At 38.3% G+C, this 17,409-nt stretch overlaps 1 protein-coding gene across 1 annotated transcript in view; it reads left to right on the top strand.

The window, feature by feature from the left end:
• Nucleotides 1-224: 224 nt before the first annotated feature.
• Nucleotides 225-17,409, top strand: part of HSPA4L (heat shock protein family A (Hsp70) member 4 like) — a 72,989-nt gene continuing 55,804 nt past the window's right edge. The window contains exons 1-2 of the mRNA XM_051966505.1: nucleotides 225-936; nucleotides 1,743-1,909. Coding sequence (XP_051822465.1) covers nucleotides 1,803-1,909 — 107 coding nt within the window. The 5' untranslated portion in view covers nucleotides 225-936; nucleotides 1,743-1,802. The remainder of the gene's footprint in view (nucleotides 937-1,742; nucleotides 1,910-17,409) is intronic.

The following is a 17,409-nucleotide window of genomic DNA, read 5'->3' as shown; positions in this document are numbered from 1 at the left end:
CAAAACGATCTGATATTGTTACTACTAGATCATTTTACTGCTTTTTTCATTATTTCTTTGAGATTCTTGACGAAATATTCTCTGGATAAACTTATTTTGTCTAGTTCTATAGTATGATTGACAGAGCATTGAGTAACTTGGGATTGCCATTTTTATTATATTAGCATGGTCCAATCACAAGCAATTAACACCTAATCATTTAAGTCTGTCTTTATTTCAGTAGTTATGTTCATATTATTCCTTTGTATGTCTTGATGAGTAGACTCCTAAATATTTATACATTTTATCGTTAGCTTGAATTGTAATTTTTCTTTCAATTTATTCCTGCTGGGTTTTGTTGGTAACGTACAGAAAGGCTGCTCTGGAAGGAAGAAATTTAGCAAGCCTTAATTTGCTTTTAAATCACTGTTCTTATCACCAGGGGAGGGAGAAAGAGGATCTTGTGGGTTACAGGGGCCATCTCAAGTTGCAGTTTTTCAGACACAGAAAAAGAAAAGTGCCTCTAAAGGCTGAACTTCGTAATAGCTTTTTGATATTCACGGAATACAATATGGTTGCTTGCTTACAGCCACCTGTACCCTTTATCCTTCTTCTTACACCTAATAACCTCCGTTCCTTCTTCCTTTTTCTCCCCTCTTCCTTCTTTCATGGCCTTCCTCCTGGTCCCCGTAGCTCAGGAAGTTGGGTGAACCCCAAATTAGATAGTCCTGACCACTGCTCGGGATAATGGGGGTGATTACCTCACAGAGCCCCCATGACAAGGCCCTCATCACACAAGTCTTGGCTCACACGACCCCAGTAGTGCAAAAGAGAGAGATGGAATTAGGAAAAACTGCCATGTTTGGCACCGGCTGAAAATTCCCCTCCTGGGGAAGAGGGCCACAGCATCAGGGGGTGCATGGGCTCGCAGGGGACAAGGAGACCCCCCTTTGGCTGGTGGGTGCCGGTGAACTTCCCTGGGTGGGTTAGGCTGGGGGAAGGGGGACGAGCTGGAATCCCAGGTCCCCTTGATCTTTGCGCTCCTATGCCCATTTTCCTGGGGATGAGGGGGTGGGGGAAGATGTCTTGCGCCCTCGATGCCCCTCATGGGGTCACCAAAGCTAGGGAACCTTAGAGTCTCACATTTTGCAGATAGGGGAACTGAGCCCCGAAGGATTTAAGGGAGTGGGTCTAGGTGGGCGACCTCAGGAGCCCCGGGTTCGCCGCTCAGGACGCCTCCTCGGTTGGGCCTACGCACCCACAGCCGACTGGTTGCGGCTGCGGAAAGCCACCTCTTTTATGGCCTCTGTGCCTGTCGGACTCCCAGCACCTTGAGCCGAGGAGAGGGAGCGAGCCGAGGAGCCCAGTTCCTCCCTCCACCCCCACCCCTCTCCTAGCCCCGCTCCGCCCCAACCCGGCCGCCTACATCTTCGAGATCCTTCTCGAACCCAGCAGTCGCCGTTGCCCGAGAGCTGACGAAAGCTGCCGAAACCGAGGCGGGTGGCCGTAGGGCTGGGGGTGGGGTGGGAGGGAGGGCTCGGAGCGGCGGCGCGCGCGCCTCCCCGGTGACTGAGCACGCAGGCGCAGAGCCCAGTAACTGCCGGTTGGTGGCTGCTGAACCGCAGTGGGGGAGAGACGCTTCGAGGCAAGCTGCGGCGACCCAAGCCCGGCCCCTGCTCCCTCCTAGCTCGGTCCCGGCCTCGGCTCCGGCCCTCAGCTCCGGCCCCGGCCCCGGCTCACCGCCCCCTCCTTGCCCCTCGCAGCCCCGACGGCGAACCTGCAGCAGGCGCCCCTCCCAGCTCGGCGGTAGCGGCAGCGGCAGCATGTCTGTGGTCGGCATCGACCTCGGCTTCCTCAACTGCTACATCGCCGTGGCGCGAAGCGGCGGCATTGAGACCATCGCCAATGAGTACAGCGACCGGTGTACCCCGTGAGTACCGCTTGGACACTCCTGTCCAGACTCCCTTCCCCTGCCGCGGGGGGCCGATACTCCCCCCCTCGTGCTCCTGCGGGTTCCCTCCCCCCCCCCCCCCCGGCTCTTCTCTGGGCCTCCCTCCTAGTGCTGCCGGGAACCTCTTCCTTGTGCTCCTCTGAGTCTCCCCCTTTCTTGCTCTCCGACAGTCCACCCCATCGTGACCACTTTCTTCCGGGGTCCCCTCCTCGGCCTCCCTCAGTGCTCCTGAACATCCCCCCGCCCCTCCCCAGCTCCTGCCTCCCCTCAAAGGGCTTTCAGTGCTCCCAGACCTCCGCCCCACTGCATCCCAGCTCCCTGCGCAGAGTTTGTCCGTTGCGGGGATATCGTCCTCATCATCCCTGGGATACTGCACTGGCCCGCTACAAATCCCACTCCCCCCATCTCCCTCGAGTGCAGTCCCGTCTATGTCAAAACAGGACCTTCTCCGGTACGGTCCCTTCTCCCTGACACTGCCCTTGATCTCTCGACATTCCTTTGCCCATCCCCCATGTTCCCCGGGACTTTGCCCCGGCCTGCCCGATGCTTCTATGTACCCCACTTATGTTGCCCAGGCTCTCACCCGGCACTCCATCTCCACAGATCGAGATGTCCCATCTCTCCTCAGCCGGTGACCTTCCCCCACCCCAGTCTTTTCCCTTCTTAAGAGACTCCTCATCTTAAATTCCTGCTTCTCCCCTACCTACCCCCCCCCCACACACACACTGTCTCTGCCTCCGTGGATGGGGAGGTGAGGGGGAGCTGCACTTAAGGAAACTGCCCCTCCTCCCATTGCCCTCTAGCTGGTTGGCATCCATAGCTTGGTCTTCACTCCTCTGCAATCTCCTACCCACCCTGATGAAGCCAGAGTGTGTGTGGTGTGTGTGTGTGTCGGGGGGAGGAGGGGGTGTGTGATATAATGGAACCCAGATTGTGTCACTAGAGGATTCTAGTCTCTGGGTCTGCCTGCTGGTGCCTGTATCGTGCGCTCCGAAATTATTCATGGAGCATTTCCGTATATGCTCAGAAAATACACAAAAAGGAGTCCAGTCCTGTTCTCAAGGAGCGTATAGTCTACCCAGGGCACATGGTTCATAGCTGAGTCAATACAAGGAGAGACTCTTCTGTGTGACTGGGAAACAAGGATAGGAGAGTTGATGAGGAAACGAAGGGAAAGAAAAGGTGGCACTTGAGATGAGCCAGAGGGAAACATGCTAGGCATCCATTCGAGATGTTATTTCAGCACCATGTCCTTCGGTGTCACCTCTTCAGCCTCTCTTTGCCTTTGGGGCAGCAGACTTCCCTCCTAGAAGGAGCATTCCTGTTTTGGAGTCACATAAAACTGCCTATAGTCCCAGCCTATGCCAGAAAGGAAGTATATTGGGATCTAATGGGGAGTTTTGTGTTTGATCTCCTATGACCTTGGGAATCTAAAGTGATGGCACCCATTTTAATGGAATCATTAAGGCAAGAGTTAGTTTCTCAACTTTTGGTGATGGCTATAGTAGAAATCTATTCCTCATACTGACTGAAGCATAAGGCTTTTTATGTAGACTAGGCAGTGGAGATGTGTGTCATCTTGTTATATATTCATGCTTGTGCAGTGACTCTAAAGATTGATGAAAGTGTTTCCACAAGTTTCACTGCTTGCCTGGGAAGTTTGTTGACAAAGAGGTTTATGTGGGTGAGGAAAGATGTGTCATAGAGGTGTAGATTGCTTTATTATTAAAGAATATTGTGCAGTTTTAAAAATAATGCATTTAAATTCCTAAAAGAAAACCACAGATTGGTACATAATTCATTTATTTGTAAATTTGTATTATGTAGCAATTTACTAAGAGCTATTTATCCCAGAGAAACTAGTTCTTACCTATAGGTTATAATTTCATTCAGATCATGATACTCTTTGGTCATGTTAGTCATAAAGTCTTTATTCAACTTAAATTCTGTACTAGTTTTGAGTTTGAAGCACAATAATTTACCTAATTCAAGTTTTTTGTTCTTTGGTTTCAGTGTTTTTTCTAGATGTGTACTATTAATGTATATGCATGCCTGAAGAGTCTGTATTGTACTGTTGGCCACTCTCCCTTCTTGGAGTTTTCTCTTTCTATGAAGCAGTAATTTCTGTTTTTATCAACTCTTTTCCTAGCAGCTCATTAACTGCAGGATAACTGGACTTTGTACAGATACATATTAGGAATCAATGGGTTTTCAGAAAGCATGTATTGTCTTCTTGTCCAGAAAGCTGGGACTTTCTGCTAGAAAAGCTAACTAGACTAGAAAAGCTAACAGCCCTTCTTTCTGCAAGCTCCAGTTCTGAAATAGCAAATTGAGGTGAGGTATTCTACCTAATCTTTACAGAATAGAGGCTGAAGTGACAGAAATTCATCCATTCTCATACTCAAAATACTTGTAGTAAATAGAGGACACTAGTCTCATAGAGACTGGACTTGAAGAAGATTTGGATTATTTCATTTTAACCTTGCAAAACCAGCTTTTATTCTCTGTAGCCATGGTGCAAAGGTTACACATGACAAGCATTGGCTTTGGATCAAATTTCTTAGACTGGGAGCTCTTTGAGGGCAGCTACTATCTTTTGCTGCCCCTCCCCCCTTTTTTTATTCCCAACACTTAGCATAGTGTCTGGGTACTTGAGAAATCCTTGCTGATTGACTGAAATCTTTCCAAAATTACTACTTGAGGATCTTTGAACGAGTCAAGCAAAATTCTGAGCCCCATTGTCCTCTGTGATTTGGAGGGGGATGAACCTGATGGCTTCTATGAACTGAATGAGGATTTTAAAAGATTTATATTTCGTGAGAAAGGAGCCCAAATAGTAAAGAAAATTAAACTAAGAAATATGAATTGATAAATTTATATAGCATTTGAAATTACAAAGCACTTTATAATACATGATCTCATTTGATAAAAATTTCCCTGTGAGGCAGGTGTTTTTATTTTACTGATGGAAAAAATAGCTCAGAAAGGTTGTGATTTTCCACTTACCTAGCAAGTATTTGAGGCATTATTCAAACTCAGGTTTTTTATTTGTACTCCCAGGCCAGAACTTAATTCTTTCTACCATGACAAAAATGGAAGCTGTAAGTTTGGAGAGGATATTGTGGTTGTTCACTAATCTCTGCCTGTAATTGTACTTCTAAACAGTATCTATTTCAGAATTTATACCATCTGTCTATCCATCCTTCTATCTTTGGACACTCATTCTTTCCACAAACATTCCTTGAATGTTTACTATCTGAAAGGCAAAATTTGATAGGGGCCCATTATTGTCTAAAAACATCCAGATATTTCATCACAGATTTTGAATTAGCTGTCTTCTGAGGGAAAAAAACTAACAAATTTGTAAAAATGAAAGAATCTATTGATTATTTGTATCTAACAGTATTTCAGTTTTTCAAGATGTAAATGTTGTTTAAGAAAGATATATGTAAGGACTTTATTATGTTGCAACAAATAAGTACTTACTAAATGCCAGGTGCTGTGCAAAACTCAGAAATACAAAGAAAAAACAAAAAAAGTGTGTCACTCTCAGGGAGCTTAAATTCTAATAGGGGAGACAAGATAGAGTTGTGTGTATATATATAGGTAATATGTATTAGAGGCATCATTAAATCCCCAGGTATCATAACTAAAAGTTTAAAATTTTATCCATTATACTTTATGAGGTCTTCCATAACTCATTTGGCATCTGTTCTATACAGACAATTCATTCTCATTAAATAAAGAAGTCCAGTAGGGTAAATTTAGGAGATGAATTGTTATCAGAATTCTTAGGTTTTAGTTTTGGACATATTACTGTGGGAACATGGACAAGTTAATATAAATTATTTCTTAGCGTTTCAATAAAATTGGGATTTTTGTGCTCCTACCCTCCTCTATCTTCTTTGAGATTAGAACTGTTTTGCCTTTTGTCCTAAACCCAGTGCCTTGCACATAATCCTTTGAAACAAGGTGTTCTTTTTAAGTATTGTGGCCTGCAGTATCTATGTCCAGGTATCCTGGACTGCTGTAACTAAACTAAGAGGAAAATTAAAACTTTTGCACTTTGCTTATTTGGGGGGATGCTAGGTGGTGCCATAATGCATAGAGTGCAGGATCTGAGATCATGTATTATATATAGTGCTTTGTAATTTCAAATGCTATATAAGTTTATTAATTCATATTTCTTAGTTTAATTTTCTTTACTATTTGGGCTCTCTTTCTCACAAAATATAAATCTCTTTTTAAATTCTCATTCAGTTCATAGAGGCCATCAAGTTCATTCCCCTCCAAATCACAGAAGACAGTGGGGCTCAGAATTTTGCTTGACTTGTTCAAAGATCCTCAAGTAGTAATTTTGAAAAGATTTCAGTCAATCAGCAAGGATTTCTCAAGTACCCAGACACTGTGCTAAGTGTTGGGAATAAAAAAAAGTGGGGGGGGGGAGGTAGCAAAAGATAGTAGCTGCCCTCAAAGAGCTCCCAGTCTAAGGAATTTGATCCAAAGCCAATGTTTGTCATTTGTAACCTTTGCACCATGACTACAGAGAATAAAAGCTGGTTTTGCAGGGTTAAAATGAAATAATCCAAATCTTCAAGTCCAGTCTTTATGAAACTAGTGTATTGTATCTACTATAGAAGTATTTTGAGTATGAAAATGGATGAATTTCTGTCATTTCAGTCTCTATCCTGTAAAGATGTAGAATTCCCCCCCAACTCTATTTCATGGTTGGAGCCTGCAGAAAGAAAGGCCATAAACTTTCTAGTCTTATCCCAGCTTTCTGGACAGGAAGACAATGAATGCTTTCTGAAAACCCATTGCCTCTTAATATGTATCTGCACAAAATCCAGCTACCCTAAGCTGCTGGGAAAGGAGTTGATAAAAATAGAAGTTACTACTTCATAGAAAGAGAAGACTCCAAGAAGGGAGAGTGGCCAATAGTATGATACAGACTATTCAGGAATACATATGTATCAATAGTACACATCTAGAAAAAATAAAAGCAAGGAACAAAAACTTGAATTCTAATCTGGCCTCAGCCACTTTATAGCTGTGTTCCCCTGGACAAGTCACTTAACCTTGTTTGCCTCAATTTTTCATCTGTAAAATGAACTGGAGAAGGAAGTGGCAAAACCAGTTTAGTGTCTCTGACATGAAAACCACGAATGGTTTAAAGAGTCAGCTACAACTGGACAACAAAATTGCCTGGTTTAAGAACATTTCTAAATTAAGCTTTTGTTTAAAAAATTTTGTACTCTTCCTAATTCGTTTCAGCCACAAACATTGATTGAGGGCCTTGTATGTGAAGCAGTATTCTAGGTGCTAAGAATGTTTGAGGAGAAAAATACCCTGAAAAGAACTTTAAATTACACCGCTATAGTGTAGCTCAAGATAGGAAATTATTTAAGTGCATGGAAATATTTTGTTGGCCTTAAAGTTTAAGAGAAAGTAGGAGAGGTAGTGATGTGAGCTGCATTTTGGAGAAAAGGGAAGTGGCAGTTTTTGTTCCAGCTAAGGGCAGATGGTGATTGGGGGGGTGGGGGAGGGGGGGGTAAGGACATGAAGTCAGAAAACAGAATAAGGTTTCCTGGACTCCCAAGACAGGGGCCTGGAGTCAGAAAGATTTCTGCCATCTAGGAGCAATGTAAATCCTGAACAAGGTACTTCTCTCGGTTTCCTCATCTGTAAAATGGGCATAATAATAGCACCTGCATCCCATTGGTAGTGAGAATTAAAGGAGATAATTGTTAAGGGTTTTGAGCAAGTGGATATGGAGGTGATCAATGGATTGATGATTGTGGTCAAGATGGACCATCCAAAAAATTAGAGGGGGGGATAAAATAGGGGGAGTAAACTTTTATGTCTTATTTTGTATTACCTCATTTTTTCCACAAATGTTAATGCATCATGATTATAATGATCCAAAGATTGTGTCTTGTCTCTGTCATTTAAAAAAATTCCAACCTGTATTTATTAAAGAAATTGTATTTAGGCAATGGGAATCCACAGATGAAAAATCCCAGAACCAGCCAGCCTTTGCTCTCCTGTAATTTGTGTTTAGCCTGGGGATATGGTGTGTAATCCTATAAGAGGTAGATAGCTAGGGCCCCTGGTGTCATTGATATTTGTTGACTGTTCGGCAGAATTTATCTCCTTAGGGACCAGAACTGTTTCTCTTTGAATCACTAGTGGCCTGTAGGTTGTACGCATTTAATAATTTGTTGAATCAGGAAAAGTAATGTTTGAGTACCTCCTGTTCTGATGTTAGAGACTGATTTTTCAGTTGTGTTGAAACTAAGAGGGAATAAATGGAGGGGAATAAATATTATAGGGAAAGACAGGCTACAAGCTTCAGGTGCCAAGCAGAGGAGCTGAGCCACCTAGTCAGCACTTAATACATGTACATTTTTATTCCTTCTTCTTTTGGAGGAAATGGGGCAGCATTTCTGGCTCTTGAGCAGAGGATTCACAAGTAGGATGGCTTGAGAACCAGGTCTCTGCCTTCATTAAATTCAAGTATATGAGTTCTAATGTATCTTCTTTATTTTTCCTCACCTGTTATCCTGACATGTTATAAATTACCTAATGAAAGCACTAATTATTAATAATAAATATTGTTGCCCAGTTAATGTTTCACATCCAATTCTCAATAATGATGATAATAGATAGCATTTATAAAGTACTTTCAGGATTGCAGATCATTTTGTATATATTAGTTTATCCTCACAATAATGATATAGGGCAGCTGCTGTTACTATCCTTATTTTACAAATGAGAAAAACAGCAAAAAATGTTTTTAACTTGCTCAGGGTCACAGCAGAGCAAATATCTCAAGTAGGATTTGAACTTGATGGCCTAACTAAGGCCTTCATTCTTAACCACTATGTCTCCTAGCTTTGTTTCTAAGCAACAAATTAGAATTCTAAGATCCTTTATGGAAGTGTTTTTAGAAACCTCTCCTAGCTTATGTACTGTAGTTGTGCAGTAGATATTGAGGTTTGATGAGATTTTTCCAGTGGGTTTTGAATACAATTTGGTATTAAACTTTAAATTTTCCCTCATTTGTGTTTGTGTTAGCTAATATCTTAAAAAACAAAACAAAACAACAACAACCCAACCCACAGGAGTTCTTAATTTGAGGTTCTTTAGAAACTTGTTTTAAAATTTTTATAACTTTAAATATAATTAATTTCCTTTGTAATCCTATATATTTTAGTTTGTTCATTTAAACATTCTGAGAAGAGAGATTCATAAAGCTTTAGTGTCTCAAAAGTTCATAATACAAAGAACATTGACTCCTTGTCTTAAAAAAATGCTTTTGACTCTTAAACTTGGAAAGTACTGTTTAAGACCTAACTTTTGGATAAAGAAGGTAGTTAAAATTAGCAGTGTATGCTTTAAAATACTTTAAAAATTGGCAGTAGCCTTTTATTTACTTCTTTAAAAGTAATTCATACATTTTTAGGAATCTATATTATGTAACTGTGGGGACATAGGCATACATACATATGAATATACATGTACATTAACAGACTGGAAGAACCAAATTTCCTATATTTAGGCCACACTAATACTCCATTTAGTATATTTCTTAAGAGTCGTGACTTAGAAAGCTTTATTTAGGCAAAGCTTGACCTGGCCTGACATATAATCAAAACTTGGAGTCAATGAAGAAAAGTGTCCTTTCTTCCATGCTATTTAAGAAAAACCTGGTTTCTTTTGACCAGGAGGTTTGCCTGAACAAGCTAAATGGACCAGCTTCTACTTAAAAATACTTTGTCAAAATGCTGACATTAGCATGAGCAAGCTGATCAAGAAATACAGCGAGAAACTAGAATAAGCAACAGTTTTCCATTCCAGAATTTCATAGAAAACAAGAAGCCTGAGGGCAGCCAGCCAGGTTAATAGAAGACATCCCAGCTCTATGAGAGAGAGATCTTAATACACTTGTAATTTTTAAGGCTCTGTATTCAGAGGCAGCAAGAGAGCTATCTGCAGAGACCCAAAGGAAAAATATTGGAAGTTCTGGAAGCTCAGAATCATTGCTTGAATCCCAAGATACAGGGGAGTCTAACCAAGAGATGAAGGTATAGGAAGGAAAAAGATAAAAATGAAAATATAAATTCTGAAGGGAAGAATTTAGAAGAAAACTTTTATTTTAAAAGAGAACTAAGTAAATCCTACCCAAGTAATAGACTATCTGAAAATTGGAATAGATTAAACATGAGACTGCAATAAAAAATTAGAACAAAATCAGAATGGGAGGAGGGGGGAGTACACAGGAGGAGGGGATATTAATCTGAGGTCAGATAACAAGAAAAAACAGACCTGGAAAGCAGACCAATAAGAGAATATTTGAGAATAATTGGACTCTCTTATAATTGTCATCAATTAAAAATCATAGACAACACTATATTCTAGGAAGTGTTAAGATGAAAAATACCCAAATTAAGGATTAAGAGCCAGAGGGCAAAATAAAGATAGAATTCAGGAGTCACTTCTTGAAAGGAAAAGTCCCAGGAATGTTAGAAAAAATTCAGCGTTCACATCGAAGAAAAAATTATGAATAACTACTCAGATATTGAGACCACGGAATCACACAAGATCTGATAATTTGCTACCATGAAAGATCTGGGAATATGGTATTCAGAAAAGCTAAAGAGAAGCTTATAATCACAAATACCTTAACTTGCAAAACTTTTTCATAAGAGAAAAAAAAAGTGCCATTAATGGAAAAGAGGACTTTCAAACATTTATAATAAAAAGATCAGATCTGAGTAGGAGCTTTGAAATAAAACCCCAAAATTCCAGAAGAATTTAGAAGAAAACTTTTATTTTAAAAGAGAACTAAGTAAATCCTACCCAAGTAATAGACTATCTGAAAATTGGAATAGATTAAACATGAGACTGCAATAAAAAATTAGAACAAAATCAGAATGGGAGAAGGGGGGAGTACACAGGAGGAGGGGATATTAATCTGAGGTCAGATAACAAGAAAAAACAGACCTGGAAAGCAGACCAATAAGAGAATATTTGAGAATAATTGGACTCTCTTATAATTGTCATCAATTAAAAAGCATAGACAACACTATATTCTAGGAAGTGTTAAAATGAAAAATACCCAAATTAAGGATTAAGAGCCAGAGGGCAAAATAAAGATAGAATTCAGGAGTCACTTCTTGAAAGGAAAAGTCCCAGGAATGTTAGAAAAAATTCAGCGTTCACATCGAAGAAAAAATTATGAATAACTACTCAGATATTGAGACCACGGAATCACACAAGATCTGATAATTTGCTACCATGAAAGATCTGGGAATATGGTATTCAGAAAAGCTAAAGAGAAGCTTATAATCACAAATACCTTAACTTGCAAAACTTTTTCATAAGAGAAAAAAAAAGTGCCATTAATGGAAAAGAGGACTTTCAAACATTTATAATAAAAAGATCAGATCTGAGTAGGAGCTTTGAAATAAAACCCCAAAATTCCAGAGGAACTTAGAAAGGTAAAGTTTTTTTAAGGTGTTAGAAAGAAGCCACATCATGATGTAATGATACCATTCTAATTGAAGAAGAAAATAGTACCTTTTCAAAACTAAAATGAAATGATATCAATTATGTTGAAAGATTTAAATAAGAAAAATGGATCCTAGTGGGCGAGTTGCTTCTTTTCTGAGCTTTACAAGGAAAAAAAAATGGAGGCTAAAGGAGGAATTGTGTGTGTGTGTTTGCTGTTTTTCATAAATCAAGGGAATTTGAGAAAACCAGACATGAAGAGGAGGAGTAGTGGTAGCAGTAAACATTAGATGAACCTCACTTAAAATGAAAACAAAGGAAGTTTGAACACAATATGCAAAAAGGCTTTACCTATGGAAAGGCATCAGACACAATATGGGGAATATAAAACAGGTAGATTATGAGGGAAAGTAACACTAAGGATAGGATAGCTATAAGGAAAACAAACTTTATGAATCTGACTCTTTAGAAGGTAAAAGGTAAAAAAAATATATAGAGGTAGAATATGAGGGAATGCCTTAGATTTCTTAGACAACTGGGGAGTGGGGGGGAGAATGGTAGAACAGATGATGATATATGAACAACAGAATATTCCTGCTCAGGAAGAGATGGTGAAAGGCTATTGCAGAGAATAATGGAGCGGATGAAGAGATGTAGAGTACAGTGATCTCTGAACCAAGGTAACAGTTTATTTAGGCATAGTTAACATTGTAACAAGTAATTTTGAAAAGTGGGAAAACTCTTATCAATGTAATGACTAAGTTTGCCTTTAAAGGACATAAAATGAAGCTTGTTACCATCTCTTCTCGAAGAGTGGTGTTAGAGACAAGGTGCAAAAAAAAAGACAAGATACTGTGTAGATTGACTGTTTATGGCTGTTATGTTACATCTATTTCTCCTCCACCCCTTGGACCCCTTCTTGATTAATGGGGGAGGAAGGGTCAAACCACAAAGGGTAGTTATCCATAACACCAAAAGAAAGGAGGGTTATTGAAAATACAATTTGGAAATTTGTTCTGCTTGAGTATGTAATAGATTTAGTTTTTCATTTTTTTAAAAAAAATTAATTTAAAAAATGCATAGAAGGCAATTTATACCCCCAAATAAATAAAAGGAAAGGGATTCATATGTATAAAAAATATATAACAGCTCTCTTTGTGTTGGCAAAGAATTAGCAACTTAGAGGAAGATGCCCATCAATTGAGATGTAGCTAGTCATGATATATGATTGTGATGTATATATGACATATAATCTCAATTGTACTTTAAGAAATAATGAAGAGGATGATGGACAAAAGCAGCTACACCCAAAGAAAGAACACTGGGAAACGAATGTGAACTATCTGCATTTTTGTTTTTCTTCCCGGGTTATTTATACCTTCTGAATCCAATTCTCCCTATGCAACAAGAGAACTGTTCGGTTCTGCAAACATATATTGTATCTAGGATATACTGCAACATATCCAACATATAAAGGACTGCTTGCCATCTAGGGGAGGGGGTGGAGGGAGGGAGGGGAAAAAAAAAATCGGAACAGAAACGAGTGTCAATATAAAGTAATTATTAAATAAAAAATTAAAAAAAAAGAAATAATGAAGAGGAATTGTTTCAGGGAAACCTGAGAAGATTTTTATGAACTGATTCAAAATGAAGTGAGAGAACCAGAACAGTTTATACAATAACAGCAATATTTTCAAAATAATCAACATTTAGAAACTCAGTAACTCTGATCAACACAATGATCCACCACAATTACAAAGGAGTCATGAAGTGAAATGCTGCCTACCTCCAGAGAGAAAGTAATACTAAGGATAGGATAGCTATAAGGAAAACAAATTTTATTAATCTGACTCTTTAAGAAGTAAAAGGGAAAAAAAAAAAAACACAAAGAGTTAGAATATCAGGGAATGCCTTAGAATTCTTAGACAATTACAGGGATGGCTGAAGGTGGACTCTGAATAAAATCAATGGAATCATTTTTTCTTGTTTTTTTTCTTTTTCTTTCATAAAATGGTGAATGTAGAAATTTAGTTTTCATGATTTCATGTTGGTACTGGATTTTGTATTCTTAATTGGGTGGGGAAGAGGAAGGAGAGAATCTGGAACTAAAAAGATAAAAATGAATGAAGGAAAAATGCACAGAAGAGAACCAAAGGAAGCATGGATAAGCAGGCTAGTTTTTAAAGTAACCTGTAGAATGTATTATAAATCCTTGCAGTACCAAGGTACATGAAATGGAGACTCATGTTTGCATTGAGTCTTCTTTTGTGTTCCCTTTTATGTAGGAATGGGGATGAGGCTAGGGGTATTTAAAAGTTCAGAGTAAAACTTTTTTAAATGAACTGATTCTCATTATACATGAATTATATCTTGATAACTTGGCTAAGTTTTTTTTTTTTTTTTCCTGAAAATTATCTGGATTTTGAGTTAGAATCTGTACTTTGGTTCCAGTTACTCTGGGTTTCATTTTCCTTATCTGCAAAATGAAAAGTTCAGTCTAGGTGATTTCTTATCAGTTCTTATCAGACTTAAAGTGCTCTGATATATCTAAATTTTTCCCCATTAGAAATTATATATTTTTGTGAGCTGTTAAAAGTTATGGACAAAGGAAATTTTAGAATTCATGCTGTTCCCCTTTTTTCTCCCCCAGACAATTGGTGTTAATTGATTTGCCCAGGGGACACAGCCAGGCAGTGTTAAGTGTCTGAGGCCAGACTTGAACTGAGATCCTCCTGATTTCAGGGCTGGTGGATTCATGCTTTTAAATTTTCTGTTTTGATAGTGTTACAAGATCCAAGGGGAAAAAACACCTGGGGCTCAATATTCAGCCACTCATCATCATTTAGAAAAGCTAGAAATTGTATATTAGATAGATAGATGTGTGTGTGTGTGTGTGTGTGCGCGCGCGCGCGCGCGCGCGTCTTCCAATCATTTCAGTTTTCTTTTGGATGCAGAAACTTTATGAGTACTCCAGTGGGAATAGTCATGAACAAAAGTGTTTTTGGAATTATTAAAGCAGATAATGTATATCTTAAAATTTTTGTTTAACAGGTAAATAAAGGGTTTTGCAAGAGGCCCTGTTTCATTATGTGTTTTTTTCACCCTTAACCATCTGATAAATATCTTTTTATAACTATATTCAAAAATCTGATTTTAGCCTTTTAAAAAATTGGATTAAATACAAAACTAGAAAAGAGAGAGAAAGAAAAGCAAAACATTCACATGCCCAGCAGAATATATGGGAGGATTCAAAATATATTACAAGAAATTATATTTCATGAGTGTCCCATCTTTTTTTTTTTTTTTTTTGCTTTCTTATAGGTTGTTCTTTTGTTCTCTGCTACATACATTTTTTACTTTATTTTTTTTCCTCCCTCCTTTTCAATCCCCAACCTCCCCCAAACCAAGCTACAGTTTTAAGCACACATATATTTATATAGACACATATAAACATACTCAACATACATATATATTATATTCACACTCATCCACAAACCCCTCACACACATGCATAGAACTGTATGCATACATAGCTACATATACCCACACATAGGCAATTACTCATGTAGACATGCATCTAAAACAATTATTAGTATGGCTGACATGATGTGTATCTCTCTTGATTCACTCTTTGACTTTTCTAAGATCAAAAATCTTTTTTAAAAGAAAATCTATATGAAGACAAAGGGAGTACTTAAGAAATATTCATTCTCTCTGTCATGGAAAAAACTGGAATGAAGACTTGAGGACAAGGGAAACTTTAATTTTTCCTTATCTCTTAGATCCATGAAATTATACATAACCATTATAGTATACATGAAAGTTGTATTCCATCCATTTCACTAGAATAACTGGTAGAACAAGGAGGATAGTTGAAAATGACAAGGAATAAGACTATATTTTCTGCTTTCCCTATAGTGTCTATTCACTTTTTTTGTCTGCACCTAGTGTCACGGTGGTCCTCTTCTTGTCTCAGTTTTATTTTATTATATCTCAGTATTGTTTAAATTATTTGAACTTTGGCTTCCTTTCAGGTTCTTAACAGTTTCATACCTAAACTATTCCTCTGGGTTCCTAACTGCTTTTCTGTTCTTCCCAGGTTAATTGTCCTAAAGTAACATTAAACTCTAGAGTACTGCTTAATTAGAAAACCTTGAATTGTTTACTGAGTAATGCCAAAATTCTTAGTCTGCATTCATAGCAGCCAGCATCAAATCTGACCTTAACGTGCCTTTCAAATCTTATATCTCACTTTTGCTCCAATGACTACTTTGTATTCCCCAAATATTATTCAAGCATTCTGACCTCATAGCTTTGTTCATACAGTTTCCTTTTTCTGAAATGCCTTCTCCTCCTCCTCCTTTACTTATTTGCCACTATAGTGTGGTGCAAATATTTTGTAGAGCAACTTGGAAATACAAAGTAAAAAGTCACAAAACTAATCACATTTCCTTGGTAAAGTGAATATGAGCTTCCTGAGAGCAGGGACTGTTTTTGACCTTTCTTTGTGTTCCTAGCATTTAGCATCTAGCAAATAGTATGTGTTTAGTAAATGTTGATTGATTAACTGACATCTTAAGAATACTAAGAAGAGCATCAAAAATATAAAATATTAATGATTTCCTTGTTTATAATATCAAAAAACTACAATCTATGTATCCAAAAATTACGGACTAGTCAAAACAAGCAATTAAAGTGTTGTGATATTTGTTCAATTATCAATCATCCTGACTCTTTGTGACCCTATTTGGAATTTTCTTATCAAAGATAGTGGAGTGATTTGCCATTTCCTTCTCTAGCTCATTTTACAGATGAGGAAACTGAAACAAACAGGGTTAAGTGACATGACCAGGGTCACACAGCTAGGAAGTGAGGCTTGAACTCAGGAAGATGAGTTGTGATATCAAGATGTCATAAAAGGTGAATATTGAACATACTCTAGAACATGGAAAGATATATGACATGAAGCAAAGCTAATTTGCAGAAATGTAGATACCTACATGTGCATGGGATCTGTTCTCCCCCTCCCCCCACACACACCCTCACAAGAACAAAGTGAAAAGTAGCAAATCTAGAGATAGATATAGAGGCAAAGAACCAAATATATATCCTGATAGGTTGGGGTGGGGGAGAGTGTTGGTCTGTTAAATCATTTTATTCAGCTTTGTTTCCTAGGTATATGACCCTGGGCAAATCACTTAACAGTCTGTTTACCTCAGTTTCCTCATTTGTAAAATGGAGATAATTATGGCAATCTCCCAAGTTGTCATGAGGATTAAAAGTGATAATAATTGTAAAAGGCTATATTGTTAGTAGCTATCATCGTGTTGTTGTTAAAAGTTAAGGTTTTATGGAAGTTTATTCCTGTGTGATGTATTTTTTTATGGTACTTTTGTGAAAATGTTAAAAATAAATCTAAAACCTCAGTACTTCTTTGGCTTTCAGTCTTCAGTCTAACTGATTATTGTCCAACTTTTATTCTGTATTCCTCTGGGCATTTAATTTGTGCCTTTTAGAGTAGGCTGCCTCATATCTCTTCCCCTATCAAGTAGATGATAATCTTCTTGAAATCAGGGATTTGATCTAGTACACCCATATATTCATTTGAGTGGTTCGTAGATTGTAGGTATTTAGTATATGTAAAATGTTGAATCTATTCAGAATTGTTACTAAATAAACTTTTTCTTGGTTGAGATGGGAGGATTTTTTTGTAAAATGTAATGAGTTTAATCGGTTTTTCACAGTCAGTTAATATGTGCTAGCAGAGTACTTTACAATAAGATTTATGCTACAAATAGTGAGGGCTTATGTACTTTAGAATGAATCTTTTAGATTCATATTCTCCTATAAATCATCTTTATTATATATTTTGAGATCTATTGTTTAGGAATGAAGTTTGTTAGAAATAAAAGAACTGATTTGCCATCTTAAAATGTTTTATAAGTTGCATTAATTACATGATTGTA

Source organism: Antechinus flavipes, chromosome 6 (assembly GCF_016432865.1).
Source record: "Antechinus flavipes isolate AdamAnt ecotype Samford, QLD, Australia chromosome 6, AdamAnt_v2, whole genome shotgun sequence".
In the NCBI taxonomy this organism is placed as follows: domain Eukaryota; kingdom Metazoa; phylum Chordata; class Mammalia; order Dasyuromorphia; family Dasyuridae; genus Antechinus; species Antechinus flavipes.
This window is presented reverse-complemented; position numbering and strand designations above follow the sequence as displayed.